The sequence below is a fragment of the Fringilla coelebs genome, assembly GCF_963513975.1.
Source record: "Fringilla coelebs genome assembly, chromosome: 20".
Lineage (NCBI taxonomy): Eukaryota > Metazoa > Chordata > Aves > Passeriformes > Fringillidae > Fringilla > Fringilla coelebs.
In genome coordinates, this window is record NC_140046.1 from 6034120 (window position 1) to 6061709 (window position 27590).

At 48.7% G+C, this 27590-nt stretch overlaps 2 protein-coding genes across 5 annotated transcripts in view; one reads left to right on the top strand and one right to left on the bottom strand.

Moving 5' to 3' along the window:
• Nucleotides 1–3969: 3969 nt before the first annotated feature.
• On the top strand, nucleotides 3970–17613 carry LIG3 (DNA ligase 3). 2 transcript variants are annotated; one of them, XM_084218833.1, is made up of 20 exons: nucleotides 3970–4103; nucleotides 4367–4914; nucleotides 5394–5510; nucleotides 6355–6552; nucleotides 6916–7067; nucleotides 7976–8142; nucleotides 8763–8840; nucleotides 8934–9102; nucleotides 9775–9930; nucleotides 10346–10477; nucleotides 11212–11291; nucleotides 11700–11787; nucleotides 12679–12756; nucleotides 12999–13122; nucleotides 13406–13548; nucleotides 14303–14377; nucleotides 14958–15104; nucleotides 16006–16180; nucleotides 16828–16919; nucleotides 17135–17613. In XM_084218833.1, the coding sequence occupies exons 2-20, from the start codon at nucleotides 4386–4388 to the stop codon at nucleotides 17366–17368; spliced, it is 2934 nt and encodes a 977-aa protein (XP_084074959.1). In that variant the 5' UTR covers nucleotides 3970–4103; nucleotides 4367–4385; the 3' UTR covers nucleotides 17369–17613. The 2 variants fall into 2 exon arrangements, with proteins under 2 accessions (XP_084074959.1, XP_084074958.1); XM_084218832.1 differs by having other exon boundaries at nucleotides 17132–17612.
• A 264-nt stretch (nucleotides 17614–17877) lies between these two features.
• The window catches only part of RFFL (ring finger and FYVE like domain containing E3 ubiquitin protein ligase), a 29180-nt gene continuing 19467 nt past the window's right edge, over nucleotides 17878–27590 (bottom strand). For all 3 annotated transcript variants that reach the window (XM_084219092.1, XM_084219090.1, XM_084219091.1), the window contains exons 3-7: nucleotides 24031–24435; nucleotides 22418–22504; nucleotides 21877–22084; nucleotides 20681–20707; nucleotides 17878–20207 (exon numbers count right to left, since the gene is read on the bottom strand). In XM_084219092.1, the coding sequence (XP_084075218.1) occupies nucleotides 20026–20207; nucleotides 20681–20707; nucleotides 21877–22084; nucleotides 22418–22504; nucleotides 24031–24435 (909 nt within the window). In that variant the 3' untranslated portion in view covers nucleotides 17878–20025. The remainder of the gene's footprint in view (nucleotides 20208–20680; nucleotides 20708–21876; nucleotides 22085–22417; nucleotides 22505–24030; nucleotides 24436–27590) is intronic.

A 27590-nucleotide genomic window follows, 5' to 3' on the forward strand; every position in this document is an offset into this window, starting at 1 on the left:
CTGGGACCTGAAGAACAGCAAATTATTTTTTAAACTGACAGCAGGTTATATTCTCCCCTTTCCCCACCAGTCTGAGGGAGCAGAAAGAGGCTTGTAAGAGATTTAATTCCTGTTATACCCAGCTCCAACTTTTCACCCCCGCAAAAGGAAGCCTTGCAAGCCACTTCTCTGACCAAAACAATGCAATTCCCTTCAGACTGGACCATGGAGCTATTCCTTTCCAAGCCCTTCCTAAAGTCAGACTTACCAACAAACATAAATGCAAATAAGTGACTAATACTGAGCTCTACAAATCCATTTTACATGACTTCTTGATCTGTTCTTTAACTGACATGCCTTCCCTTTTTGCCAAATGTATTTTGTGTATATATGTCTGTTTCCTATAATCTTTTCCATTTCTCTTATCACTTGTATTTTAATAAAACCACATGTACAGATTCAGTATCTTCTTTAGCAGCCAGAGAAGGAGATATATTTGTTCATTGGGGTTATTAAAATTCTAAATATCTCCCTCCTTTTATTTGATTTTAGTGAGATTCCAGACATTTTCTCAATACCAAGAAGATTGGATTCATTGGAATATAACTGACAGAAGTCTTGCAAAGAAACTTTAATTTTAGTTCAAACTCCATTAATTTAAGATATCCCTAGAAGATGTGGACAAGGTGAACTTTTTTTATAAACTATTTTCAACCCTAGTTTAAGATGAAGCTACATTTGTTTTGTTTTGGTTTTTTTTGCTTCTTAACACTGAGGGAAAACTCTAAAAGCAAAACTTGAGACCATTACTTTGATTTCATATATATCTTAATTCCTGACAGAACTCCTGATGGCCTCTTTACTTAAGCAAGGACAGACTTAAACATTTAAATCTGACTTTTTGGGCATGATTTTCTTGGTATTAGTGGAATAAACTACTTAAAACAGAGTTCTGCTTTCCTGGGGGCTCTCTGCTGCTCTGTCACTGCTGCCTTTTCCATAGAGAGCGCATTATGTTAAGAGGCTCAGCTCAGCAATTCCAGTATTTGCTACCAAGGGAGACTCCAGCAGTGATTTCTCCCTGGTTCTTTACAAAGCAGCAGGGATTTGTCTCCTGGTTTTCCCTCAGTGAACTCTGTGTCCTGTGGTTTTGTGGATATATTCACTGGATATATTGTTCTACTCACAGCTGTTGGAAGGGACATCGGCCAAAGGGGGAGTTGGAGGAGTTTATTCCAACAAGACCCTAAAACCCAAAGTAATTTTAAGTATTCCCCTAGCAAATCTTCCCACCCACAATAAGAACAGTGGATTCACATTGCAATTTCAGGGGAAGAAAGTGCTTGCAGAGCACATTTGGGAGCAATGACCAAAATCAGGGCCTGATAGGCCACTTGAAACTTTCTTATTACTTCTTAATGGCACCTCAGAGCTGTTAACCACAAAAAAGATGACAAAATCAAACTGAAAGAGGGTAGATTTACGGCAGATATTGGGAAGAAATTGTTCCCTGTGAGGGTGGGGAGGCCCTGGCACAGGGTACCCACAGAAGCTGTGGCTGCCCCATCCCTGGAAGTGTTCCAGGCTGGGTTGGACAGGGCTTGGAGCAACCTGGGATGGTGGAAGGTGTCCCTGCCCATGGCAGGGGGTGGAACTGCATGAGCTTTAAGGTCCTTTCCAACCCAAACCATTCTGTGATTCTATGAAGAAGCAAGGTTCAATTTTCCACCAATTCCTTTGGAGCCACATGAGAAAATCGGCAGAATTAATGCTCTGCGCTGCAGTCTTCATCTCCTGCTCAAGAGGAGGAGAGCTGGCATTAAGAGTGCACCAGCTTTGCTGCTGTTGTTCCCTCTCCAAAACAACCAAACAGCAGTTGTGTGTGTTTCTCTGAGAGGAAATTTATCTAAAACTCCCAGTTTCTCGTGGCAGCCTTCTGCCACCTGCCTGTGCTCGCTGCATCTCTCACTGCCGGGCTATCCATCTCCAGTCCCTGCTGCACTCTGCAGAGGGGCAGCCTCCTACTCCCCTCCTGTCCCTGCAGGCTGAAAAGAGCCAGGAGAAATTCATCTCACCCTCACTGAGGCCTCTGAAACGTTTCTCTGCTGACTGAAGGCTCTGCCTTTAGTCATCTGCTAAAATGAGTTTAGCTCATTTAGCTGACTTTTAGACAGAGTTGGGGCAGCAGATCCCACCACTGCCAGGTTGCTCAGCTGCCTCATTTATTATATATTATTATTTATTATATATTATTATTTATTATATATTATTATTTATTATATATTATTTAAACCTGATCATGGTATGCTGCAGTGTCAGCCTTTGCCTTTCCATCTCTTTCACCAGGCCCACAATGAATGGGAGATCTCAGCATGGTGCCATGGACTCTGTGCTCCCAGCAAGCTCTCTCTGAACACTGCATATCACAGCATCTTACACCTCGTCTTTACCTGGGTTTTGTTTTCTTCCCCTCTAAAAATCCCAGTGTTCATACAAACTGTTGCACCCAGTCACTGCTGGTTCTGTAAATCATTTCTCAAAGTGATATACGAACTACTAAAAATCAAATCACATTAAAATTTTAATCTAGGTCAGTCAAATGCATGGTCTTGGAGCTGAGTGAACTCAGCCAAAAATCTGGAGCGTGGTGGTGGTCTGGGTGCCTTCCACATGGCAGGAAGATCTCTCTGAATCCTTCTGCAATTCCTCTTCTGTGATTCAAAGCTCCCAGTTGGATTTGGTTGAGGGAGCTTGTTTCTTCTCTTTAGTTTCGGGATTTCCTCCACTTCTGGGCCATGAGGGATGGGAAGGTGCATTTCCATCCTGAGATCCTGGACTGAATGAATGCATTGTCTGTGAGTAAATACTGCAATGTAAAATATTGCAAATGAATTCAGACTGCCTGCTCACAGCCAGATCCCAGTGATCAGAAATGCCTATGTCAGATTTCATCCCAGTTTTGTCACCAGGCACAATTGTTACACTCACTCCCAGCTCCAAACAGTGTGGTTTGTTTGATGTGCTGGGAAGAAGAGAAGACTGCCTGCAGCTTGCTTTGCAACCTGCTGGAAGCCAACAAAAAGACAGATATGTGGCTGGGGAAGCAAATTCTGAACTTTATTTCTCATACTCTGCCTTTGAGGTACAGCAAAGCAGGTCAGAGACTTGGCCATGTCAACCCACCCAGCATCCTTTCCATGGATGAAGGCAGGAATCCAGTGGAGCTGTGTGCTGCATCCATTCCAGCCTCCTCAGCAGCCTCCTGGCACAGCACAGCACTCCCATCAGAGGAACAGGGGTGGCTGCCACCAGCAGAGAGCCAACAGCTGGTGTGTGTTACCTGTACGGGGATGAAGGGCTGTTCTCAGGAGCCTGGGATGGTGCAGCAGCACCTCAAACCCACACAAACACAGTGCAAAGGACAATTTCAGGGGGTTATAGGGCAGCACTTCAGGCCTGAGCAGGTACTGAGGGCGCAGGTGACATGGCAGTATCGAATTTTCAGGGAACCCCCACGAGGGGAGAGAGAATGATGCAGGCGCTGTCCCGGTGCCGCCTCACGGCACGAATCGGCCCTGGCCCCGGGCGCGCTCCCGGTGCCGCCTCAGGGCACGGACCCGCCCTGGCCCCGGGCGCGCTCCCGGTGCCGCCTCAGGGCACGGGCCCGCCCTGGCCGCGGGCGCGCTCCCGGTGCCGCCTCAGGGCACGGGCCCGCCCTGGCCGCGGGCGCGCTCCCGGTGCCGCCTCAGGGCACGGACCCGCCCTGGCCGCGGGCGCGCTCCCGGTGCCGCCTCAGGGCACGGACCCGCCCTGGCCCCGGGCGCGCTCCCGGTGCCGCCTCAGCCGCGCGCGAGGCGGGGAAAACGCTCCCGGCGCGTGCTGGGGGCGGCGCTAGGCGGCCCGAGGGGGCGTGGCCTGCCCGTGCCCGCCCCCTCGGCTGCTGTTCAGGCAGGAAGGGGCGGGGCCCGGTGCGCCGCGCGCGCGCGCGCGCGGCCCTACGGAAGCCGGGCTGGCGCGCTCGTGTCCCGGCGGCGGCTGAGGCGGCGGCCGCGGCCTGAGGGGCTGGGGGGGTCCCGGGGTCCGGACGGGGCCGGGGACGGGATGGCGGCACCGTGAGGAGCTCGGTGAGCGGCGGAGGGGCGGCCTGGGGCCTGCGGCGGCGGGGGGAGCCGGCGGTCGGGGCGGGGCGGGCAAGGCGGGAAAGCGGCCTCGGGGCGAGGCTGGGGCGGGAGCGAGGAGGGGGCCGTGAGGGCGCGGGGTGTGGGGCAGCGGAGCGGGGGCGATGGAGGCCGCTGCGGAGCGGGTGCCGGGGGGAGGCCGAGGGCTGCGGCCGGCGAGGGGGTCCCGGCGGGCAGAGGGTGCTCAGTGTCCCCTGTGTCGCTCGCAGCACCTTCAGCACGGACTGGATGCCCACGGGCGGCAGGACGCTGTCACACGCTGCCCGCGCTCTCGGCAGGGGCACAGCGCTGTTCGGCCCTCGCCCGCGGCTCCCCTTGCCCAGAGCGTTGTCCCGCTGTGCCGGAGCCAGCCCCGGGTGCTGGTGCCAGCTGCTGTTCCAGCCTGTCGCTGTGCCGTCCCCGCAGCCGGCGTTTCCCCTGTCCCTGCTGTTGGGCAGCTGGCTGCGCTCAGCCTGCGCGGCTGCCGGGGACATGGCGGAGCAGCGGTACTGCGTGGACTATGCCAAGCGAGGCACCGCGGGCTGCAAGAAGTGCAAGGAGAAGATCGTGAAGGGGATGGTGCGCATTGGGAAGATCGTTCCCAATCCTTTCACCGAGTCTGGAGGGGACATGAAGGAGTGGTACCATGTCAAGTGCATCTTTGAGAAGCTGGATAAGGCACGGGCCACCACTAAGAAAATTGAAGACATCACAGACTTGGAGGGGTGGGAGGAGCTGCAGGATGAGGAGAAAGAAACCATCAACAAGTACATCTCAGGTGAGGCATGAGGCAGTGCTAGGGTCACTTTTCTCCTTGTTTTCAAGTTGTGCTAGGGGTTGTCACCCAGCTTTGCCTTTGCCATGAAATCCTCAGGGATTTATTTGTGTGGCTTAGAGACAAAGTGTGTGGTGCTGCTCCAGTCCCTGTCTCAGCCCTGTAGGAAGGGGAAGAAATGGTCGCTTCTACAGTGCCACTCCTTGATTCATTTGTCACCACTGATTGTGGACAAGGCCTAGGTGATTTAATTCATGGGCAAATAAAACCCGTGTGGAAGCATCAGTTATTTTCCATTTCCACCTTTCTCTGTGATCTTCAATAAATTACATATTGTTCTAACTTTTTTTAATGTGATAAACATCTGGGTTTTTTCTCCTCCAATTCTCATTTCTTTTAAGGCTTTTTGCTTTGTAAGCTACATAATATGGTGAGGGATGGATGGGATTATTCCTGCCTCTTTGAACCTTTCTGCTTTCCAGAAGCCAATTCCAAGACTGGAGGTACCCCAAAGAAAAAGGTGATAGTGCAGGCAAAACTCACTGCCACAGGACAGCTGACCACAAAAGATCCACCAAAGAAATTCTCTGGATTCTCTGGTAAGCATTAAGAAACTGGTTCTGGGAAATCAATTTTGTTTTAATCTCAACATTAAGAGGTGTTCTAGCTTGGCTCAAATTGGTAGGTTTTTATCTATAGATGTTAGGGTTTTTTAATTCTGGTTTGTCAAAAGCTCTCAGTGCTTGAAAGAACATCTTGAAAGATGTCTGAATTTCCAGTTTTCCTAAGGAGACAAAGGTTCTGCCATGACCCACATTGTCAGGCTGACTCCATCCCTACATCCATTGGCTCACTGCAGCCAAACTGAAGGTGCAGGCTAAAATTATCCCATGTGAAGCTCAAAATCTGGAAAAAACTGCTGAGGGATTCTCAGTTGTGTTCATGGAAATGAAAACTTGTCCTGAGGGGCACCTGCCAGCAGGACAGTCCATCTGTGAGCTCTGACTGACCTGACACACACCTGGAGCTCCAGACTGCCCAGAGCCACAACAGATCCAGCCAAAGACTTCAGCTCCTGTAGGGGATTGGTGTTAGGAGACAGAAGGGGATGGGGATGTATTCCCCAATTGTAGAAATTACCTTAGGGAAATGTCTTGTTTTGAAGGGCAAAAGCCTATAAAGTAGAAAAAAAAATTGATAAAACACAGGCATCTGGAAGGAGAAATTATTTTTCACCATGGTTTAGTCAAATTTTTCTGGTAGAATTAAGATCTGGTGTAATATGAAGGGTAAAAATTAGTTGGAAGGTTTTTAGAATAGTCATAAATTTTAGCTCAGAAGCTTTGCCAGCACACTGGGATTATTCCCAGCTTGCCAGGCAGAGGTAACTTCATCATTATCTCCACGTTGCTAAAAAAACAACTTGTGATGTGTTTGATGCAGCCAAGCCAAAGAATTCAGAAGATTCTCCTGCCAAGTGTGCCCAGCAGCCCAGCCTGTCTGCAGCCAGGTGTGACCCCCAGCACAAGGACTGCCTGCTGCGCGAGTTCCGCAAGCTCTGCGCCATGGTGGCTGAGAAACCCAGCTACAATGTCAAAACCCAGATCATCCAGGACTTCCTCAGGAAGGGATCTGCAGGAGGTATGGCTCCAGCTGGGAATTTGCAGCTCTCTCAGAATCAGCTTCAAAGGCTGGTCTCGAAAGGGGAATTCAAATCTGGTTGTTTTGTGTGGTCCCAGCCTTGTGCTCTGGTGATTTCTCAGCTGTGGAGGTAATCTTTGAAAAGTGAACTCTACAAATACCAAATTCAGACAACAATGTCTCACTCAGGTGTCGTAGATGCCCAATTTAGAGGCAGATTGTGGCTATTTTCCCTATGAATTCCAAGCCCCAGCTGTAGGTTTTATCCCCAGGATTATGCAAATGGACACAACCAACCAGAGCCTGGATGTGAAAATAAATCCTCCCTGTTATAATGTGCCTTTTTTTTTTTTTCCCCTCCAGATGGTTTTCATGGTGATGTATACCTGACCATTAAGATGCTGTTACCAGGTGTCATTAAAATGGTTTACAACTTGAATGATAAGCAGATTGTAAAGCTGTTCAGCAGGATTTTTAACTGCAACCAGGAAGAAATGGTCCGGGACCTGGAGCAGGTGAGTGCAGACAGCAGCTCTCTTAATCTCTCTTAATTTCTGCTGTTCAGCTCTTTGCTTATGGAAATTCTATAATGGTTTAGGTTTTTCACTCCTTAGCTTGACTGTTAGAATGGGAGCTGGTGATTTATTTTGGTTTTCCTTGACTTTAGCAGTTTTCATAGCATTTTCTGCCATCTGGAACTTGTAGAAAATCATGTTTGAATGGAAAGCAGGATAAGAATTCACCTGGCAAAGCTTTAGAAAGCAAGACTAAAATTATCTAGGCAAGGTGGGCTGCATCTGTTTGTCTAAACTCCTTTTCTGGCACATTGCTACAGAACTGAGTTATATTACTCTTTTTGTACCATCACACATCAAAACCTGGGATTCAATTAACAGACCTGTCACTGGCAGCTGCAGTTGGTTATTACAGTTAAGCTGCTACAATTGCAGGTGCTCAGTTGTGCACTGAGTCCTTGTGCAGAGGAGCTGGTGATTGACTGTGCACCCTAGGATTCACTGCAAGGTGCAGAAAAGGGGTGAATTAGATAATAAAGGTAATTTTTTCATCTCTGTTCATTGCCTTGCTGTGTACTGCCTTCTAGTGACATCACTAGCCTGTCCCATGTCCTTGGATTTACAAATGGATTCATCCTGAGGAAATAAAGGGTCTGTGCTGCTGCAGCTGTGAAAAATAGAGCCATGAGATGATGCTGGTACTCTTAATTACCTTTCTGGCAAATTAAACAGCTGAGCAGCTTTACGTGTCGTGGCAGCTTCCTTAAGTGTTTGATTCCATTTTTTTTGTGCAATCCCAGCATCACTCTTGTCCTTTATTCTCACTGGAACCATGCAGAATCCCCAGTGGCACCTCCATTCTCTGGCCATGCCTCTCATCCGCACCCTGGTTTTGTTTTTGGAGACAGGGAGATGTTTCTGAGACCATACGGATCTTCTTTGAGCAGAGCAAGACCTGTCCTCCAGCAGCCAAGAGCCTCCTGACCATCCAGGAGGTGGATGAGTTCCTCATCCAGCTGTCCAAGCTCACCAAGGAGGATGACCAGCAGAGTGTCCTGCAGCAGATCAGTCGCAGGTGAGGGAAGGAGTCAGCCTCTGAAGGTTTGCCCAAACACTGGAGTGGTTCTCTACAAGCTGGAGTAGGTGAAAAATGAATCATGAGCCGGCAAGAGTGAACCTAATTAGCATCTGTAAGCTGCTGTTAGTAGTGTGATTAAAACACCTTGACAGCAATGGAGAGCTTTTATGGCTCTTGTGCATGCTAGAGAACTTTGTCCATGCCTGTCAGGACACTTCAATCAAACAAGTGACTTGCAGTAACACCCTAATGGCTCTTAGCTCTTAATTAAGTTGCCGTTCTTAAGCATGTTGGGAAAAGCCTTCAAGTAATTTAGACAAAGATTTTTGGTCTGGCTCAGTTTGTGTTGATCTGAGGCTGAGGATTTTCTGATCAGTTACTCTTGATGCATTAATTAGTAAATTTTGGAAGGTACACCAGCACTGAGGCAGAGTTAATGTTGGCATAAGGATGCTTGAAAGCTTTTTAGATATTCCCTTGTGTCTCTGAGGTGTCACTATTAACATGATTGGTTAAACCCTCAGCAAAGGGGGGGGGCTTTTTTTAAAGAGACCTGGATGATTTTCTTTCAGCTGCAAAGTTCAGTTCACACCTTTCCTGAATCTTCTCTTCTTCAGGTGTACGGGCAACGACCTGAAGTGCATCATCAGGCTAATTAAGCATGACTTGAAAATGAATGCTGGAGCAAAGCACGTGTAAGTGACACAAACCCAGAAGTGCTCATTTCCTGAGGCAGCAGCAGCAGCCCTGAGGCTGATCCACGTTCCCCCTCTCTCCATGCCTTGCAGGTTGGACGCTCTGGATCCCAACGCCTACGAGGCGTTCAAGGCCTCGCGGAACCTGCAGGACGTGGTGGAGAGGGTGCTGCAGAACCAGCAGGAGGCAGAGAAGGTGCCAGGGCTCAAGAAGACCCTGAGCGTGCAGGCCTCACTCATGACCCCAGTGCAGCCCATGCTGGTACGTTGGACCCCTCCTGGCAGCCAGGCACAGAGCAGAGACCCCCACCTGGGAGGCTCAGAAGCCAGGGCAGTGGCTGTGCAGTGTGGGCTGGCTCTGTGCAGGGCTCAGGGTTGTTTAACCCCTGTCTGGGAGGCTCAGGAGCCAGGGCAGTGGCTGTGCAGTGTGGGCTGGCTCTGCAGGGCTCAGGGTTGTTTAATTCCAGTTTAAAGAGCATCTCCTACCACCAGGCCAGGTGTTCAATATACTCAGTAACTGCCCAGCTAAAACCTTGCCTTGCTCTCAGTCTTTTGTATTTGTTTGCTGTCATTGCAGAAGTTGATCCTTCCTCTGGAAAGAGTGTAAGCTTTCCAGTGGATTAGAGATTTAAATAAGTCTGGCTTTTTGTGTGAACAAAGCAGAGTTAAATATTTACTTGTGGGCTGAGCACACTCCTACAGAAGGCACAGTGCACATTTTAAAGCATTTGGAGGGGATAAGCACTGAAAAGCTGTAATTATCTGGGCATATGCAGATATTATTAAGTGAATAATTAGGAAAACTTGGACTCACTAACAGAGGTTCTGGACAAAAAGCTCTACAAGGGCATTCATTGTAGCTCGTTCATGAGCTTGGGTATGAGTAGCTTTATTTTCCATGTGTCACCTGGGGTTTGGCCCCTCTGTCCCCCAGGCTGAGGCCTGCAAGTCCATCGAGTACGCCATGAAGAAGTGTCCCAACGGGATGTACGCCGAGATCAAGTACGACGGCGAGCGCGTGCAGGTGCACAAGAACGGCGATCACTTCAGCTACTTCAGCAGGAGCCTCAAGCCCGTGCTCCCCCACAAAGTAAGCACTGCCTCACCCCTTGTGCCAGCTCCTCTGCATTCCCAAGTTTCCTTCTATAGGCAAGGAGGATTCCTTCTCATTCCTAATTTATACAGGTGTGTAGAATGTGGAAAAGCAACACTTCAAACTTATAATTTAATTCTGGTGCACATTAAGAGCTTGGAATTAAATTTCATCTTTCTGCTGTAGAATCCTCTCTTTGCACTGCATTTTGGGAGCCTTGCTGCCAGTTGGGTGACTTGGTTCTGTTTATTAAAGCCTTATTTTTCTATTTGTAGACTGCTGTGGGTACCATAGAAGTGCAGATATGCCACATGTGCCTCATATACTTGTGGAGAAAACACCTGCATTGGAGTTAATCCCTCTCTTCAACCAGTTATTTTTCTTTTTTGTTTTTCTTTTTTGTTTTCCCAAGGTAGCCCATTTTAAGGATTTCATCCCCCAGGCTTTCCCTGGTGGGCAAAGCATGATTCTGGATTCAGAAGTTCTGCTGATTGACAATAAAACTGGCAAGCCACTTCCTTTTGGGACTCTTGGTGTGCACAAGGTAAAAACAAAATTAAATAAAAATGGTTTTTGTGTTTGGAGGCTGTTACACTGCTGACTTAAACACAGTCTGTTATCACAGGATAATTTCAGAGCTCTGGTGCTTGTTAGAATATCTGGGGGAAAAAATAAGATTATTGAGAAGGCTGATATTGAAAAGCTACTGCTCTAATACAGTAGATTTGATATTAACCTGATCTCTGGCAGGACATTAACAGAACTTAATTTCAATAATACTAAAAAAATATTAGGGAAATCTTGCAATTCTGTCATTTTTTCTCATGGCTTGAGCGATGTATGGCAGCCTGGGGGACCACAGGGGTGCAGTGATTATTCCATGCAAATGTTATGTAAGTGCTTGTGTCTAGGCTGAATGGGGGTGAGGAAAAGGACAGGAAAATGAAAATTAAACTATAAGTGCTTAAGTTAAAGTAGCCATTAATCTGCTGTCTGTAGAAATGTGGTGGGTTTTTTGCAGCAGTAGTGACAGATGTTGCATTGCCCAAAACCATTAATATTTTTAGCATTATTTTCCATTATTAGGAAATGAACATTTGTTATGTTCTCAGCTTCTGCTTGGACACATTCAATGTAAATCTGAATTCTCAGAATGCTTCTTTTAGAAGAGGCATAAGCTTATAATACCTAAAATATTACAGAGATAAAAATCCATCCTTTTATTACTTTACTAAAACTGTTTGCTGTGACTGCAGAATCCTGTTAATTATATTTCAGAAAGCTGCTTTCCAGGATGCCAACGTTTGCCTGTTTGTGTTTGACTGCATCTACTTCAATGACATCAGCCTGATGGACAGGTGTGGCTGCCAGGGGAGGGTGGCTGGGCTGGTTTCCTGGGATGAACTGGAAAACCTGGGCTGGAAAACCCCACTAATGCAGACAGACCAGTTCACCTGGGCTGTCAGACTGGCCACTCACTGGGAAATCAGGGCAGCATGGGAGGGACCTTGCTGTGCCAAGGAGTTTTTCTGTGGAGCTCCTCTTGCTCTCCAGAATACTGGGGTTAGCTGCATCTCAGCTGCTCATCTCACATCCTGTAAACACACTGTTAACATTGGAATGTCCATCCTGTCAGTTCCTGGAGGAAAGTAAGAGCTGGTTGTCCTCTCTGGAGCTCTCTAGGATGATTTAATGACTTGAGCAGCTTTTTTCAATGTTCCTGTTGGGGTTGCTGCTTGTCCCTCACTGTCCATGCCCTGCTCTAGGCCCCTCTGTGAACGGCGCAAGTTCCTCCACGACAACATGGTGGAGATCCCCAACAGGATCCTGTTCTCAGAGATGAAACATGTCACAGTGAGTCCAGAGTGCCCCTACAACCCTGACCCTGCTCCTCCAGCACTTGGCTTTTTTTTTATTATTAACTCTGCAAATTCACCCTGGCAAAATGGTTCTCCTTCTGCTCTGGGTGCAAGACTTATTGAGCCAGCATGGTATTCCCATCTTCTCCTGGCCCCAACCCCTTCAGTATAATCTTACCTTGCACCTGTATAATCTTAACTTGCATACCTCAGGTTTTCTGGCTTGTTAATGATTTTGTAGCCATTGTCATTCTGACCCTGTTAGGAGGAGTTAAGTCCTGCTGTCATTCAGTGTGTGCTGTGCAGTGCAGAGCTGGGACTGCAGCCTGATTGAAGGGAGCCAGACTTCCCAAACTGGCAGCTTCCAGTGCCACACAGCCTTGAGACATCCTGGCTGCTAAAGTCTGCCTTTAGGCAGCACCATGCTGTGATTTTCCTTTGATTATGCACAAGCCTGATGTCCCATTATTTTTCCCCATTGCTGCTGATTTCTGTGGCACCTTGGCTTTGGTGCAGAATGCTTAGACATTTTGGGCAGAGGGTGGTTCATAGGTCCCAAGGCAGTTGGATGGAGAATGAAGCAGGCACTGCTGGCTGAGCAAATCTGACTTGGGACATCCTGGGACACACATCCTGGGGCAGCCACATCTCTGGGGTATTTTTTAACCAGACAAACCTTCTCTTTTTGGGACATATTCCCAGCTTAGTCACTGGCTGTGCAGCAAAGAGAACATGCACAGGATCCTCTTTGGAAAACTATTGTGAAAGTACCTCTTCCTCTCTCTGCAGTTGCTTTGGGTTTAGTGCACCATGCTCCAAACACAAAGCCTGAAGAGCTCAGCCCTTTTTATAGTCCTGAGCTAACCTTGGTCCCTCTCCTTTGCAGAAAGCTTCAGATCTGGCAGACATGATCACCCGGGTCATCCGGGAGGGGCTGGAAGGGCTGGTGCTGAAGGATCTAAAGGCAAGTTCCCCTTCATTCTGTGCTGGTGTCAGCTGGGAATTTGGGAATGACAGCAGTCGGCTCTGAATCACACACTGAGCATTCCAGAAACTCTCTGGGTTCCTCTCAGTGCTGACACCCAGTCCAAGCTGCTCCACCTGCTGTGCTCAGGAGCTCCTGAGCTGGGTAGAGGCCAGGGCTGTCTGAGGGGCTGCTGCCCACCAGGGGATCTCTATGAGGGGGCTCTGCCTTCCTTTGCACAGGGTAATTATGAGCCAGGGAAACGCCACTGGCTGAAGGTGAAGAAGGATTATCTCAACGAGGGGGCAATGGCTGACACTGCTGACCTGGTGGTGCTGGGGGCTTTCTATGGACAAGGCAGTAAAGGTAGGTCTGGAGTTGGCTGAAATCAGAGCTCTGCTCAAGGAACTCCCAAGGTTTTCCTGTTCCAGGCCTCCAGAGTGAGGGTGGCTGGAGCAGTGGTTACCTGCTGCAGCCCATCGTGTCCTTGCTGTGGCTTTGCTGTGGGCTGGTTGGCACAGCAGAGCTGTGTTGGGAGGTGTTGGGCTGGGCTGTTGCACAGTGCAGGGGCTCTGCAACCATCACAGGCTCAGGCCCCAAAGGCACAAAAGGGTTTTGGCTCAGAAGAGCTGTGGCTTGTCCTGTGCAGGTGGGATGATGTCCATCTTCCTCATGGGCTGCTACGACCCCAAGAGTGAGAAGTGGTGCACGGTCACCAAATGCTCTGGTGGCCACGACGACGCCACCCTGGCACGTCTGCAGACAGAGCTGGACATGGTGAAGATCAGCAAGGTGAGAGGGGAGCCAGGGGATGCTCAGCCAAGGGCTCAGCTGCCCTGGAGGTGCTGCTGCACTGCAGGGTGGGAGTGCCCTGCCAGCAATGAATCAGAGTTAGAGCCCATCAGCCACTTGACACAAGGGAGGTGTCAGAGCAGCCGGCTCCTGGAGGAGGCACTGCCTGGGATCTGTACCCAGACACTGAGTGGGAAGCCAGGCACCATCTGTTTTCTGCTAGGACAAGGTTTTGTTGGGAACATCCCAATTTTTTATCTGGATTTTTGGGCATGTTGTGATTGGCAAAGGCAGTCACTAGATGGGGCTGTGGGAGGGAAGTGCTCAGTCAGGCTCTGGTCTGGTGGCTCCATGACCTGGGGTTGCAGTTAAGGTTTCTGTCACTGGACAGAATTTCAACACTGAACAAATAAACAGAGAGCTGAATTTTAATATTGCCTTTACACCCTGAAGGCCATTTGCATCAAGGCTGTAGAATTTTTTTTTTTTAATGTAGTTTTACATGAATCACAATTGGAGCAACTGTTCTTGTTTCACACACAAAATGACAGGAATTGAGGGCTGTGTTTCAGCCAATATTTGTGCTTTTCCAGATGAGGCTGCAGATCAGTGCAAGTTCCATCCATGCCAAGGCAATATAATAGCTCTGTGCTGATCTATTTCTAGGTTGTGTTTCAGCAGCTTCTGTTGTAAAATTAGGTTTATATATGATGATAAGTGTCAATAATTTGAATTTTGTGCTTTTAATTAATAGGATCCTAGTAAAATTCCAAGGTGGCTAAAAATTAACAAAATCTACTACCCAGACTTCATTGTCCCAGATCCAAAGGTAAGTGCTCACATAATCATTTCCCATTTAACATTTCCCAGCCCTTATTCTGCAGTCTTCTATAAATCCTTTAGAACGACAGCTTAGAAGTTGTCTGTGTTACAAAATAAATCTTCGTAGTTGGAATGGGAAATTAAGCACAAGTTTTTATCTCTCAATCTTGCAGGTGCATTTGAGGCTAAGAGCTTCATGAAGAAATCACACCTGCAGCAGTTTTGGGAAATATTCTTGTGCATTAAATCCCTTCCAGAAGTGAGCTTACTTTAAATTTGAGATATGAGAAATCTGACTTTAAAGGGTTGAAACACAACTGTAACCCAAAAGTTGCTGTTGCTGTAGGGAATGTGTCAGTGTGCTCTGTATGCCTGAAGGAGAAGGTGTGCTTAGAAATTGGCATTTTGTGTTAGTGAAGGGTCCCTGGCTTGCAGAAAAAGCAGTTTTAATAATGAAGGTGACCAGGAAGGTCACTTTGTGTATATGGAGCTGTGCTGGGGTGGAGAGTGAGGGGGGATGAGGCTCTCTGAGCTGGCTGTTGAGGGAGCACAGGGGTGTGACGTGGTTTCCTCCCTCCCTGTGTCAGAAAGCCCCGGTGTGGGAGATCACGGGGGCCGAGTTCTCGCGGGCGGAGGCGCACACGGCCGACGGGATCTCCATCCGCTTCCCGCGCTGCACCCGCATCCGCGACGACAAGGACTGGCAGACAGCCACCAACCTGCAGCAGCTCAAGGTGGGTCAGCAGGGGCCCTGCAGCTCCTGGCAGCAGGCTGAGCTTCAGGCAGATCACAGCATGCACTGAAGGCACCTGCTGCCTGTCATAGCTCCTGCCATTTTCCCTTCATGCCGGGCTCAGGCTGGGCTGTTCTGCTGGAGGCCTCTCAGGTCCCTTGAGCTGTTGTGTTGTGCCCTGTCAGAGAAGTCTCTGCAGGCAGTTGGTTCCATCAGCTCTGGTGGCAGGGTGAGGGATTGCCTTCCTCAGAGGTGACCACAGAATATGACCTAACACCTCCTCAGCAGCTAAACCATGGCACTGAGTGCCACGTCCAGGCTTTTTTTAAACACATCCAAGGACGGTGACTCCACCACCTCCTTGGGCAGACCTTTGTTCTCTCCATTCTCACTCAGTTTCCCATCACTTGCTGAGGCTGGGAGAGGCATTTGGGAAGTGCCTGTGGGGCACAGGGGCCAGGACCCCCAGGCTGCAGCCACCCCAGTGCCAGCCTTGTGGGAGCTCTGTGCTCAGGGGAGCTGCTGCAGTTTGGGGCTGGCAGCAGCTGCCAGGGCTGCTGTGCCATGGAAAGCAGGAGTGATGCAGCCCCCAGGGCCTGCCAGGATCCCCGTGGGGAGGAGAGAGGAACAAACCCCTCTGCAGCTGTGCCCTGGGTACTCACTGCTCATCCTTCAGGCTGTTGCAGATGATGTGGATGTGGCTTTTGCTCCTCCCTGTGTGGCTTCCCTTAATGCAGGAGAGGGGTGGAATGCAGGGAGCTGGGACAGAGGAAATGACTGCAGAGGGGTGCAGGAAGAAGAGGCTGTTGAGCAAACACTTCAGGGGGGAGAACAGCAGAGCAGTCTGTGCCTCACAGCTCGTGTCCAGTGTCAGGAATGATCAGTGCTGTTTCTCTGGGCAGGAGCTGTACCAGCTCTCCAAGGAGAAGGCTGATTTCAGTGTTACAGCTGGGGAGGAAGATGAGTCCACAGCTGGCAGCAGTGGAGAGAATGATGGGAATTCCAGGTCTTCCACACCTCACAGCAGTATTAAGAGTCCCCCAAGCAAGTCACCTGCAAAAGCCCAGAAGGCAGAAGGTAAGGTGATGGTGCTTTCAGGAGGGAGCCTGGGGTGGGGCTGTGTCCTCTGCTTAGGGCAGGCTCTGGGCCCTTGCCCTCTGTGAGAGACTTGATGATCCCACCTTTCCCATGGATCTCAGGGATAATGGGCAAAGCTGTTCAGATTCCTGGTTTGGCCCTGTATGAGTTAACCACAGCTCTGAGATGTGCTGGGATTGGGAAGAGAGGGCTGGAAACAGCTCTGGTGGTGCTGTTCAGGTTGGTGTTCACTGCTCCCATTTGTGCAGGTCACAGCCCTTTGGTGTGAGATTGTTGGCCAGGAGCCAGTGTTTAATTTGACTTGGATGGAATTCATGTGTATAAAGGGACACGTGGCTGGAGGGGATTTCCTGGTGAATTGAGCTGGAACATGAAGCAGATTGCTGAGCAGGACAGAGTGGTGACAGCCTGGAGGGCAGGTGGCAGCAGCAGCCTGGGAATGGGACAGGAGGCTGCCCCACACCATTTCCAGTAGAAAAACAGGTCTCACTAGTGACAGGAATTCTTGGATTTTCCAGAAAGAGGGGAGGAAACTTTCCCCTTCTGCTCTTTACTCTTTCCTACAACATGAATGCAGAACCAGGATCTGGACAGAGCACATGCACAAGTCAAATTTTTGTTTTTAGACAGCAAAGGAGTAATTGGATCCCCTCAAAAATCCGAGGAGAAACGAGGGGAGAAGAGAAAAGCATCTGAGATGGAGGACAATGGAAAAAAGGTACAGACAGCAGGCCAGGACAGCACCCGTGGTTGGGTGGGGGGAGGCTGGGCAGGTGTGGTGTGTCCACTTCATTCCAATGTCTGTCCCCCTCCATTCCAAGGAATGTCTCCACTTCCATTCCAAGGAATGTCTCCACTTCCATTCCAAGGAATGCTTGTGTTCCATTCCAAGGCAGGCTTTGCCCAAGCTCTGTTTCCCTCCCCCCTCAGCAGCCCCTGCTGGACATTTTCACGGGGGTCAAGCTGTACCTGGCGCCCTCGGTGCCGGACTTTGCCCGGATCCGCCGCTACTTCATCGCCTTCGACGGGGACCTGGTGGAGGAGTTCGACACGGCCTCGGCCACCCACGTGCTTGGGGACATTGATGACAACCCCGGGGCACAGCGGGTGACTGCCAGGTGGATCTGGGAGTGCATCCGCAAGCGCAGGCTGGTGGCCCCGTGCTAGCACAGGGGCAGTGCTGGCACAGACAGCTGGGAAGGGGGAGTGGAGGGAACGGGGGATCCCTCCGTGGAGGTGTGCAGAGATCCAGAGCAGCCCTATGGAATGAATTTATAAAGTTCTCTGAAGAAATGTCACTGCTGAATCCCATTTTCCTGCCCACACTGTGGACCACCACCCTTATCCAGGTGCTGGTTTAGTCTCCTTGGGTTTTTAAAGTTTGGGTATTTTTATAGATAAATAAAACTGAAGCAGCTTCTCCTTTGCTGTCAGGACTTATTTTCCAAAGGTTTTGCTCTTCCTGTTCAGGAGAACAGAGCAGCAGCTCCATGGGACTCTTGGCTGTGGTGCCAAGGTCATTTGTGTTGTCAGGTAATTTTTTTTCCCCTCCAGCTCTTCTGTACCCCCCACTAACAGCATTTCAGCACCAAGGATCCCAGTTTCTGGCTGAGGTTCAGCAGTAGCTGTTGGATCTCTGCTTGTAAAAGATTCAAAAACAAAGTTAACTAATTCACAATTCAACTTTATTATAAAATTATAAACCAAACTTCTGTACCAAAACTAGTAAGTTGAACTGTCATAGTACCAGAGGATTTAATAGTGAATAACATGCCCTTTCAAGTAGAATATTAAGTTTTAAAATCTTTAAACAATGTACAGTGTACATAAAGCACATAAATATTTCCATTTACTTTATTAGTTCAGAACATTATATTCCTTTGGATCATTAATCAGTTTCCTCCAGGTTTTGATTTTCCTTTAGAAACAACTCACTCATACCCATAAGTAGAGAATCCATTTTTACAAGGGAAACAAGAAGAGTCCTCCCTTCACAAAGCACAATTTGGAGTCACAGGGTGGGTGGATCTTCTCATCCCTAAAATTTCAGGCATTGATCTGCAGCTTGATTCAACTGCTGTAGACAATAAGCCTACCCTGTACAAGGAAAAGTACATCTATCCATAGGGGAATCATCTTCTTCCTGCTAAATTCCCCCAGCCCTGAGTTTATTGAAAAATATGACAACATGAATTTTCACAGTGGATTTCCTAAATGAGGCTGTTCAGCACATTGTGTATTCCTGCAGCTCTTCAAGGTCCCTGTGCTCTCTGCAGAGCAAACAGAGTCAGTGCTTACCTGCCCTTTTCTCTGTCAGGATGCACTGACTTGTTCACTTTGTTCTCCTGCTGGATCTGGTAAACTTTAAGTCAAAGATGAAAGAACAGCCTGACTCAGAATGCTGAGTTCAGTCAATGCAGCAGCTGCTGCAGTTTTGTGGAGTTCTGTGACCCCCTCAGTGAGACATCCCTGGCTCTCTCCTGCTGCCTCCTGAGCCATGGATTTCTCATCCCAGGTGCTGCTTTGGCTGCAGTGCCCAGAGCAAAGCCCCTGCACTCCTGGAGTGGCCCTGTGCAGAGCACACTGTGCTGCTGCCATCACTGCCACTGCCCAGGAGCAGAGGGGAGTCACTGCAGAGCCCCTCTGGCTCTGGGCTGTTCTCTGCTGGCAGCCAGGACAGCTCTGCACAGGGGGCTCGGGCACAGGGCCATGCTGAGGGACACTGAGGGAAAAATGCACCAGTTACAGGCACCTGCAGGAGGAACTGCCTCTAGCAGATCTCTTCCAGCTGAACACACTGCCCAGGAGAGCTGTCAGGGATCAGGCCACAGCCTCTCTCCCCACCCTCACCAGCTGAAAAGACAAAATTGCTTTTGGTAAGCAGTGGAAGGTAACAGACCTGTAAAACAGCGCTGGGGAGGATGGGGAAGCTGGCCTGCAGTGGAGATTGCTCATGGATCCAAGGGAGACAAAGGCTTTCTTCCATGATTCCCTTCTAAAAAAAGAAAAAGTCACCTGTACTTAAATATGATTGTGTAGCAGTGGAGTCCTCACTATGCAGCTCTATGGTTTCCTCACTAAACCCTGGGGAAGACTCAAGCCTTGGATTTGTAGCTCCCTCAGCAAGCAGGGGCAGTTCAGTTTGAGCCCCACCTCTGGCACATGCTGTGAAATCAAAGTCAAAACCAAACCAGAAACAACCTCTGGCACAGAAACAAAAACCCAGCCCATGGGGCAAGGCTGAGCCTTCCCAACAGTTTTCAATAATACAAAGACAACCTTGATATTAAATTACACATTTTTCCACAATTGCACTAGGCTGGAATTAGGGAAAGCAGGGATGGTCTGCCTGTCCTGCAAGCACAACAATTTTACATTAAATTAAAAATAAAAGTAAATTAACAAGCACAGTGACATCTTAATCTTCGAAAATCAAGTTGTTGCTGGGCAGAGCCTGAGCAGCAAAACAAAGGACACTTTTTGAGACCCCAGTTCACTTTTATTATTCAGAGGAAAATACAAAGCCTCTGGAGCTGATCTTCCTGGCAGAAAGCTGGGCATCCATCTGTCCTCAAATTATCCTAGGATGGAGGTGGTGAATGATTGCTGGCAATGAGCTCCAAGGACTCCAGGCACTGTGGTGTAAAGCACGATGGTGGGATGAGCAGAGTCGGGCATGGCTTGAGCAGAGCACTTTCCCCAGGCTTCCTCCTCCCTCTCTTGCAGCAGGGTCCATGCAAATCTCCAAGGTAGCTGTTGGCAGGGATGTTGGCCCTTTCCCTAAGAGCACTGAGGCTTTAAGGCACGGCAGCCCCGAGCCCCCTCTATGTCCTGAAGACGTGCACGGCCCTGATCACGTACTGCCGGCAGATGGGGCACTCGCTCATGCGCTTCCCGCACTTGGTGCACGTCACCATGTGCCCGCACTCCAGCAGCACGCAGTCGATGGCAGCGTCCATGCAGATCCTGCACAGGTTGTCCTCGGTGCTGGGGGGCCCAGCACCACCTGAGGGGACAGGAGAGCACCGAGGGGTCAGACAAGGGGAGGTGGGGTGGGTTTGTGCAGTGCCACTTGGCCCTTGTGGCTGCTCCATCAGCTGGCAAGGAACAGAAGTTTTAGCTTTTACACAGTAATTTCTGTGAGATGGAAACAAATACCACTGAGATTCTCAGTGATGAGGCAAATGAAGCAACAGGGGTCTCTCTTCCCAAGTAACAGCACAAGAGGAAATGACCTCAAGTTGTGCCAGGGAGGTTTAGATAGAAATTTTTCCTGATACCCATTTTCAAAAAGGTTGTCAAGCTCTGGAACAGGCTGCTCAGGGCAGCGGTGGCATAAAAAACCCTGGGGGGAGTTAAAAGCCATGTAGTTGTGCCATTTGGGGACATGGTTTAGGGGTGGCCTTGGCAGTGCTGGTTGGACTGGATCTTGGAGGGTTTTTCCCAATAAACAACTCCATGATTAAGGATCTCACTCACCAGCAGTTTGATCGTCAGTGTCCAAAACTGCAACAGAAGAAGAGAGAGATTTGGTGAGAATCTGAAAAGCTGGGAGAGAAGTGGTACCAGGCAGGGGCTGAAATCCTTGAGGGAGTTGCTGAACCAAAACTGCTTTTTGCTGTTCAGCATGGGAGGCTCAGGCTGGGCTCTGATCAGGACAGGTTCAACAACTGACAAGAACCTTCTCTGATACTGAGCTTACAGAACAGTTAAAGCATCCCAGAGATAAGGGATCCAAAGGGATGTCTCAATTTTTAAGACAGCCTTGGGATGTGTGCAGAGTTTGGCTTCCCAGCACTGCACCTGGAGCAGCCCCTGGTGCCAGCTCCTCTGCTGTTACACAATTACCAAGTGATTGAACAGACACAGAGTGAGTGAAAGAAAAGGATACATTGCATCAAAAGCACAAGGTAATGAAAGAATGCAACCCCAAAACTGCTGTCTTAAATCCTGGATCATCCATAGAAGACAAAGCCTAGAGAGACATGTTTAAGACAACAACACTACTCTGGACAGCACTGAGAAACAAACTTATGAAATCAAAGCGTTAACGTGTTTCTCTTTTAAGTAATTTACAAATATGTGGTTTTTTTAAGAAATCCCCTCCAAGTACAAACTGGCATGTGGAAAATTGAGCCAGATATATTCTCTACACACCTGTATCCCCTCACAGCCACCTGTGCAGGCCCAGGAACACTCTGGTGGTAAGAGAGTGAAACCCCAGCTACCCACAGCTGGGCAGTCCTGGGAGCCACTGCTCTGAGCACATGTCCTGATCTCCCAGCTGCTCTTTGGTGGCAGTTTCCTGCCTGGGCAGGGCATTTCCCTGCTGGCTTTGCCAGGTACCACAAGCCAAGAGATAAGAGCTCAGCATATCCAGTCATGTACAGCCACCCAGCTGTTGTGAGGGTGTGGCAGTGCCCAGTGGGATCTGCTGGGGATATGCACAACGCCACGTGTGAAGGATGCACAGCCCTTGTGCTGCTGCTGCAGGGCTCCCACAACTCTCCTCAAACAACAAGGAGTGGTGAGCAGAGCTCAGCTCCTTCCACTCTGTACAAAACACTCTCTCCTTCCTCCCCACTCTGCTGCACCAGACATGTCAGCTAAGTTCTGTTTCCTTCTACAGCTGTCCATAAAAGGGCTAAACCTGCAGAACAGGCCAAGTCTCTCACCTAGATGCTGAAGGTCCTTCTCTTTGTAGAGGCGAGTGACCCTCTCCAGCAGCTCCCACTTCTCACAGCAGCCTTTGTAGTTGACGAAGTTGCGGGCGAGGATTTCCTTCAGCTGCCGCACCGAGAGCGCGTTGATGTCCCCGACGCTGGTCAGGTCAGACAGGGAGGCCTTCCTGCCCAGCACCAGGTTATCCTCGGAGTCACTGGACTGGGGGGAGCACACAGGGAATCATTCATGTCCTCAACACCTTCAATTATGATTTCAATCCATTTCCAGCATATGTGTTAGCAGGAATTTAGGTTTGGATGGACAGAGAAGTGGCTACTCTGAATTCATCTACCAGAAACACAAATCTTGAGACAGAGCTCAATAATTTCTGCCATGGTGTCCAAGTGACACCAGTTCTTTCTGTATGTGGAGGACAGGATGATGCCACAGAAGGGGTTGATTTGGTCATTCTCAGTTACTGTTCATGTCTAGTAGCAAATCCAGCCCAGGAAACCTGGTATTCCCTGCCATCCAATTTCAGGACACACAAACCTGTATCTCGTCCTCTGCTGCTGCTTCTTCTGCTGCATTCTCAGCTGCTGTTCCACAGGCTGGGCTCGGAGGCACATGACCATTGGCCTGGAAGAGGAAATGAACCTTTCACCAGCTGTAGGTTTCTGGAGAGCAATCAACTCCAGGACAGTGTCACTGCAGTCCCTAACCTCTGGAAGGACACAGGCAGGACAAGGCACAAGGCAGGCACACTCACAGAGGGTTTTTCCCCTGTGGAGCACTCACACAAAGTAACACTTGCTGAAGCTTTAAAGCCACAGTATAGAACTCCAGGCTGGATCAGGAGGAGACCAAATTCATACACCAAATTTGTAATTGTGTATGTGCAGTCCTTCCCTGAAGGTCACACTGTGCTCTGGTGTGATGTCAGAGCTCTCAGTGCAAGGCTCTGCAGAGCCCTCTGACAGCTCAGATCTCACAGTAACCAGGCAAACACCTCCTCAGGTGGGGTCTGGAATGGGCAAACAGAGACATCGAGTGAGGGAGCAGCAGTGACAGACTGGAGGAGAAAAGCTGGGCAGTTGCTGTGAACACTTGATCAAATGAGCAGTGTAATTTCAGCTGACTCACCCCCAGCAGCCACTGCTCCCTCTGGTTTCCTACTGACAAAGAGACTGTAATGTTACCATCCCACTTATCCAAGTGGGGACTTGTTAATATTTACAGAGCCCAAGAATAACAATCAGGATCAAAGAGCCTGAACTGCAGCACCATGTCATGCAAGTCAGGACAAGAAGCTGAAACGTATCATGGGGCAGTGAGGGAAGAGAGCAAAGCTGGTAAAAACTGGAATGGCAATATCCAGAAAACCAGGGAACAAAAATGTCTTTTAATGATTTGTGAAAAACATTCTCCCAGGAGAACTCTTCTTTTGAACTAGGTAAATCTGCTGAGGAAGCAGAAGGTACACACATTTTCACAGCTCTGGCCCACGGGGAACTGAATACACCCATTAACTTTGTAACAGGACAAGGAGCAGATGTCAAACACTGAGTAAACTTTCCTTAGCAGAGAGCAGAAAAACAAACAAAGCAGGGTCAATAAAAAATAATTAAACTCAAATGCCCCTGCTGAGGTTCATCAGAACTGCAGGTTCATCATAAACCAAGACTTGGCAACAGACTTGGTTTATGATTTGTCTTCTATTGATCTTAGTGCAGGACACACCAGAAACGTCACCCAGCCCCCATCGCCTCTGATCAGTTCCAGCTCCAAAACTGCTTTAGGCTGTCCTTGTTATCTGGCACAGGAATTAAAGAACAGTACCAACAATTTAATTACACCTACAAACACGTGCCAGAAGCCACCAGCAAGTACCAAAGGAAGCAGTCACAGGAACATCTTGTGGCAATGGAAATGTGAACCAGAGCACCAGAGAAAACACATCCCAGAGCAGTGATGATGTTCTGAGAGTGAATGGTCGAGATACTCAGCATTGCCCACCAAATTCAATTCCATAATGAACAGCACATCAAAGTCAGTGACAGCAAGTCACAGCTTTACACAGCAAAAGCACATGCAACATCCTAGTAGTTAATCCAAAAATGGAGATGAATAAGTTTGCAAAAGATTGTTCTGGCCAGAGATTGTACCTGTTGGTGTTCCTGAGCTTCTGAACTTGAGATGGGATCTGCAGACACTGAGGACTCATCGTGTGAGGTAGGAGAGGCCAGGTTGGCGGGGGGGTGACTCACAAAGTCTTGCTGTTCACGGGCACTGGTATTAAATGTGTTTGTTCTTATCTGATCTTCCTGGGTAATTGCAGGCTGCTGGCCAAGGATCAGGAATACCAGGTCCTCCTTTTCACGACAGAACTCTGTGGAAATCTCATGGAGGGCCAAGTAATCTCTCAGATCCTTCACCTTCATCTTGATCAGCTCCTCCCGCTGAAAAGCCGTGGCTCGGAAACGCTGGCAGAGATGGCAGAGCAGGGGCCCACCCTCGGGCTGGTTTGAGCAGGATGTGCAAAAATTCTTCTTACAGTCCAAGCAGATGTGCTGGGAGAGAGAGGGAAGGAGTCAGAGCCAGCCCTGCCCTGTGCCAGCAGCGCACAGTGCCGCAGGCAGCCCAGCCGAAGGAAGCAGCAGCTGCTCCTAAAGCACAATCAAAGCCCTCCAATCCATGAGAAAGAGCCAAGTGGTCACCCATGTTCCTAGAGGAGGAGAAGGACTGATCCCCCAGCAATCATCAGGTTTCTCACTTCTTAGAGAAGCCCCATTCCCACTCCATTCACCCAGAATGAAACGTGGTATCCTGACAAGATTCCATCACACGACAGGAATTTTCTGCACCTGCTCATGCAGTTTAAGCCAGAGGAAATTGAGATTGAGGCAGCAGACTCTGAGTGAATTCCAGCTACTTGTGCACACTGTGAATTCCAGCTAGCTGTGCACATTGCTCTGTGCATTAAGAAGCTCCAACATTGAAGGAACTACTTAAAAACATTTCTCTTTCATAAATACCTGCTATGAATGATGTTCCTCTCTCCTTTTTTTCCCCTCCAATTTGCTGCAATCATGGAATTAATCTTGGTTTCACCATAAGAGGGAGAGAGAACAGCAAGGTCTCACAGACATCAAAGAATCTGACATTAGTTTATACAAAAATAGCTTATTTTGAAAACAATATGCACACTTTATACCAGTTAGTGCTGGACTGAAAGTGCTGGAAGTTTTGGAAATGTTATGCCCCAGACAGTTAAAAACTTCACATATTGAATTCTGTTGTTAAATGTTTATATTTGATCCTGATTCTGATCTTGTCACTCAGGGCTTGATTTTCAAAGTTCCAAGCACTCACAGTCCATGCTGACTTCTGCAGAAACTTGACTGCTCAACCCTCTGGAAAGGCAAATTCTACATTTTCCAATAGTAATAACAGCAGAACAGCCACATTATGTGCCTGTTAAAAAGTCCTGGGGGAAGAGAGAAGTGGTTTCAGTGCTGTTAAAAATGCCAATTCACAGTCTCAGAGGAGCCAAGCACCTCTGTGGAATCCTGACATCCTGATCCTTCAGAGCTGTGCAAGGAAAAACACACAGGTGGACTTGGAGATGTAATAAATACAGACTCAAAGTCAAAAAACTGGTTTATGAACTGCTCTGGTAATTGAAGAACATCCCAGCTGAAAGAAAGCAGATGTTTTACAGCTGTAAATACACTACTTGCTTACAAAAGCTCTTTCTGATGCCTTTTTCAGCCTGAAACCCTCCCTGCTCCCTAGTTAACACCTCCAGGCCTCTCATTTAGAGCCTGTACTACACTCACAGTGACACTTACTGGAAAGAATCCCTATTTCCTGCTCAAGCATTTTAAGACATTCCCATTTCTACCACAGAGAGAAACTCTTGAAACCTTATCTCAAAAGTGCTGTTTGGGGGCCTGCCAAGGAAAAGTAACTTTCACCAATCACAAAGCAAGGCAGGAAGGGCAATTTCCACAGAACATCCAGTTTGGAGTTTTCCTTAACTTCATCACCATAAAAAAATTAATATGCAATTGACTTTTTGTGACCCTGTGATTGCAAGAGCAATCCTGTTCCTTGGGGAATTTTTAGGGCAGAGACAGGAACTGATGGCTGTGTGTGCCTAGAGCAGGGGAACAAAACAAATCCACAAAGGCACAGAAGTGGAAAATAACCCTGTTGGTAACACTTGCTCTCTGAATCCCCCATCTGTGACATGGGAGCAATCAGATGAACTGAAATTTAAAAACCTCAACAGCACAAAAACTGCACAAAACAACCCAAAACCCTGAAGCCTCCCCATGGCCTGCAGTTGCCAAACTGGCTCCAAAGGGAGCCCCTGATTTGCCAAGGACCTTCCACCAGCCAGAAAACCCCTACTTGGGCACTCCCACCTTGAGGTATCACAAAGCAAACACAGCACAAGGGCTCTTGTATCAGACACGTTCTTGCAATTAACAGTAATCCTGCCTCAGTTATCAAAGGATACATTTGGGAAGTGAAAATAAACCCAGGCATGTCTCTGACTTAGCAGCTCAGCACTAGGATTTATCTGCAGAGAAAAAAAACCCTCCCCAGCCTGTATCTGAGCAGCAAGTGTTTAAACATGGATATTTTGGCTACATCTCAGCATCAAGCAGCTCTTACACTTCACTGAACTCTGACTGAAAGGACATTAATTCAAGGCAGTGTGTTCTTCAGAAGGATTAGTTTCAAATGTTGTTGCACATTAAAACTTTGCTAAAAGGTCAGGCCACATCTGCCTGCTGCTCACTGACAGCACAGTCAGCATGGTCAGACAGCCCTGAAATGCTTTATATGTGGGGGGGGTTTGTTGGTTTGTTGGGTCTGGGCTTTTTTAAAGCAATCTAGGCTATCCTTATGGTCAGCAGCGCAGAAGGAATTAATTTTTATCCCCTGTATTTCAGAATAAACATTAACTGGACACTGCAGTTCAAAGGTGCTGCCTCTCCCAGGAGAGAATGCAGTTTTCCATGCTGTCCTTGCAGCACTGTGAGATTTCATACACTGCTCCCTCCATAGCAACAGCACTGAGGAATTCCCATGGCTCACAAACACACCAGTGTGTTCCAAGGGATGTTTCCTCTCCCTCAGAGACCTCAGGGGTGAGCTCTGGCAGCCCCTCCTGCAGCTGTTCCAGCATTCCCACCTGCAGCACAGGGCTCCAGTCACCCCCAGAGATCAGAGCTCAGGAGCTGGGCAGCAGGAAGGTGGGAGGAGGTTTGGGAGCACCCTTTGGAATACAGAATATAAACTTCACTTTCCCTGACAGCCTGGAGCAGGAGCAGCTGGACATGAGCACAGGTACAGACAGCAGATCCCACAGGAAAAGGGGGAAGCTGCTGAGGGCAGGAATGTTTTCAACAGCTTTAGCAGATGCTGTACAATTTGTGCACCAGAGCATTCCCCCTCCTGTCAGAGAGCTCAGCTGGAGCCACTGATGGCTCTGCACAAGACACTGCTCTAAGGGCAGTCATACAGAACTGATATGTAGGAGATACTGGGGAAAACAGGGCTGTGCTGCTGCTGCTGAGCTCACAGCTGCCTGAAATGCTTTCATTTCAGCATTGTCTCCATCCACTATTTGCAACCATGCCCAACAGCAAGTGCTGAGTCCAGGGTAACTCTCCACAAGTATTTGTGAGGACATGTGGCTGAGTGAGGACAA

Coding starts and splice junctions, on each gene's coding strand:
- LIG3 (XM_084218832.1), top strand. CDS start 4,386: ATGCCCACGGGCGGCAGGACGCTGTCACACGCTGCCCGCGCTCTCGGC. Junction 9,103..9,774: donor CCCCAGTGCAGCCCATGCTG/GTACGTTGGACC, acceptor TCTGTCCCCCAG/GCTGAGGCCTGCAAGTCCAT. Junction 15,105..16,005: donor CCAACCTGCAGCAGCTCAAG/GTGGGTCAGCAG, acceptor TTCTCTGGGCAG/GAGCTGTACCAGCTCTCCAA.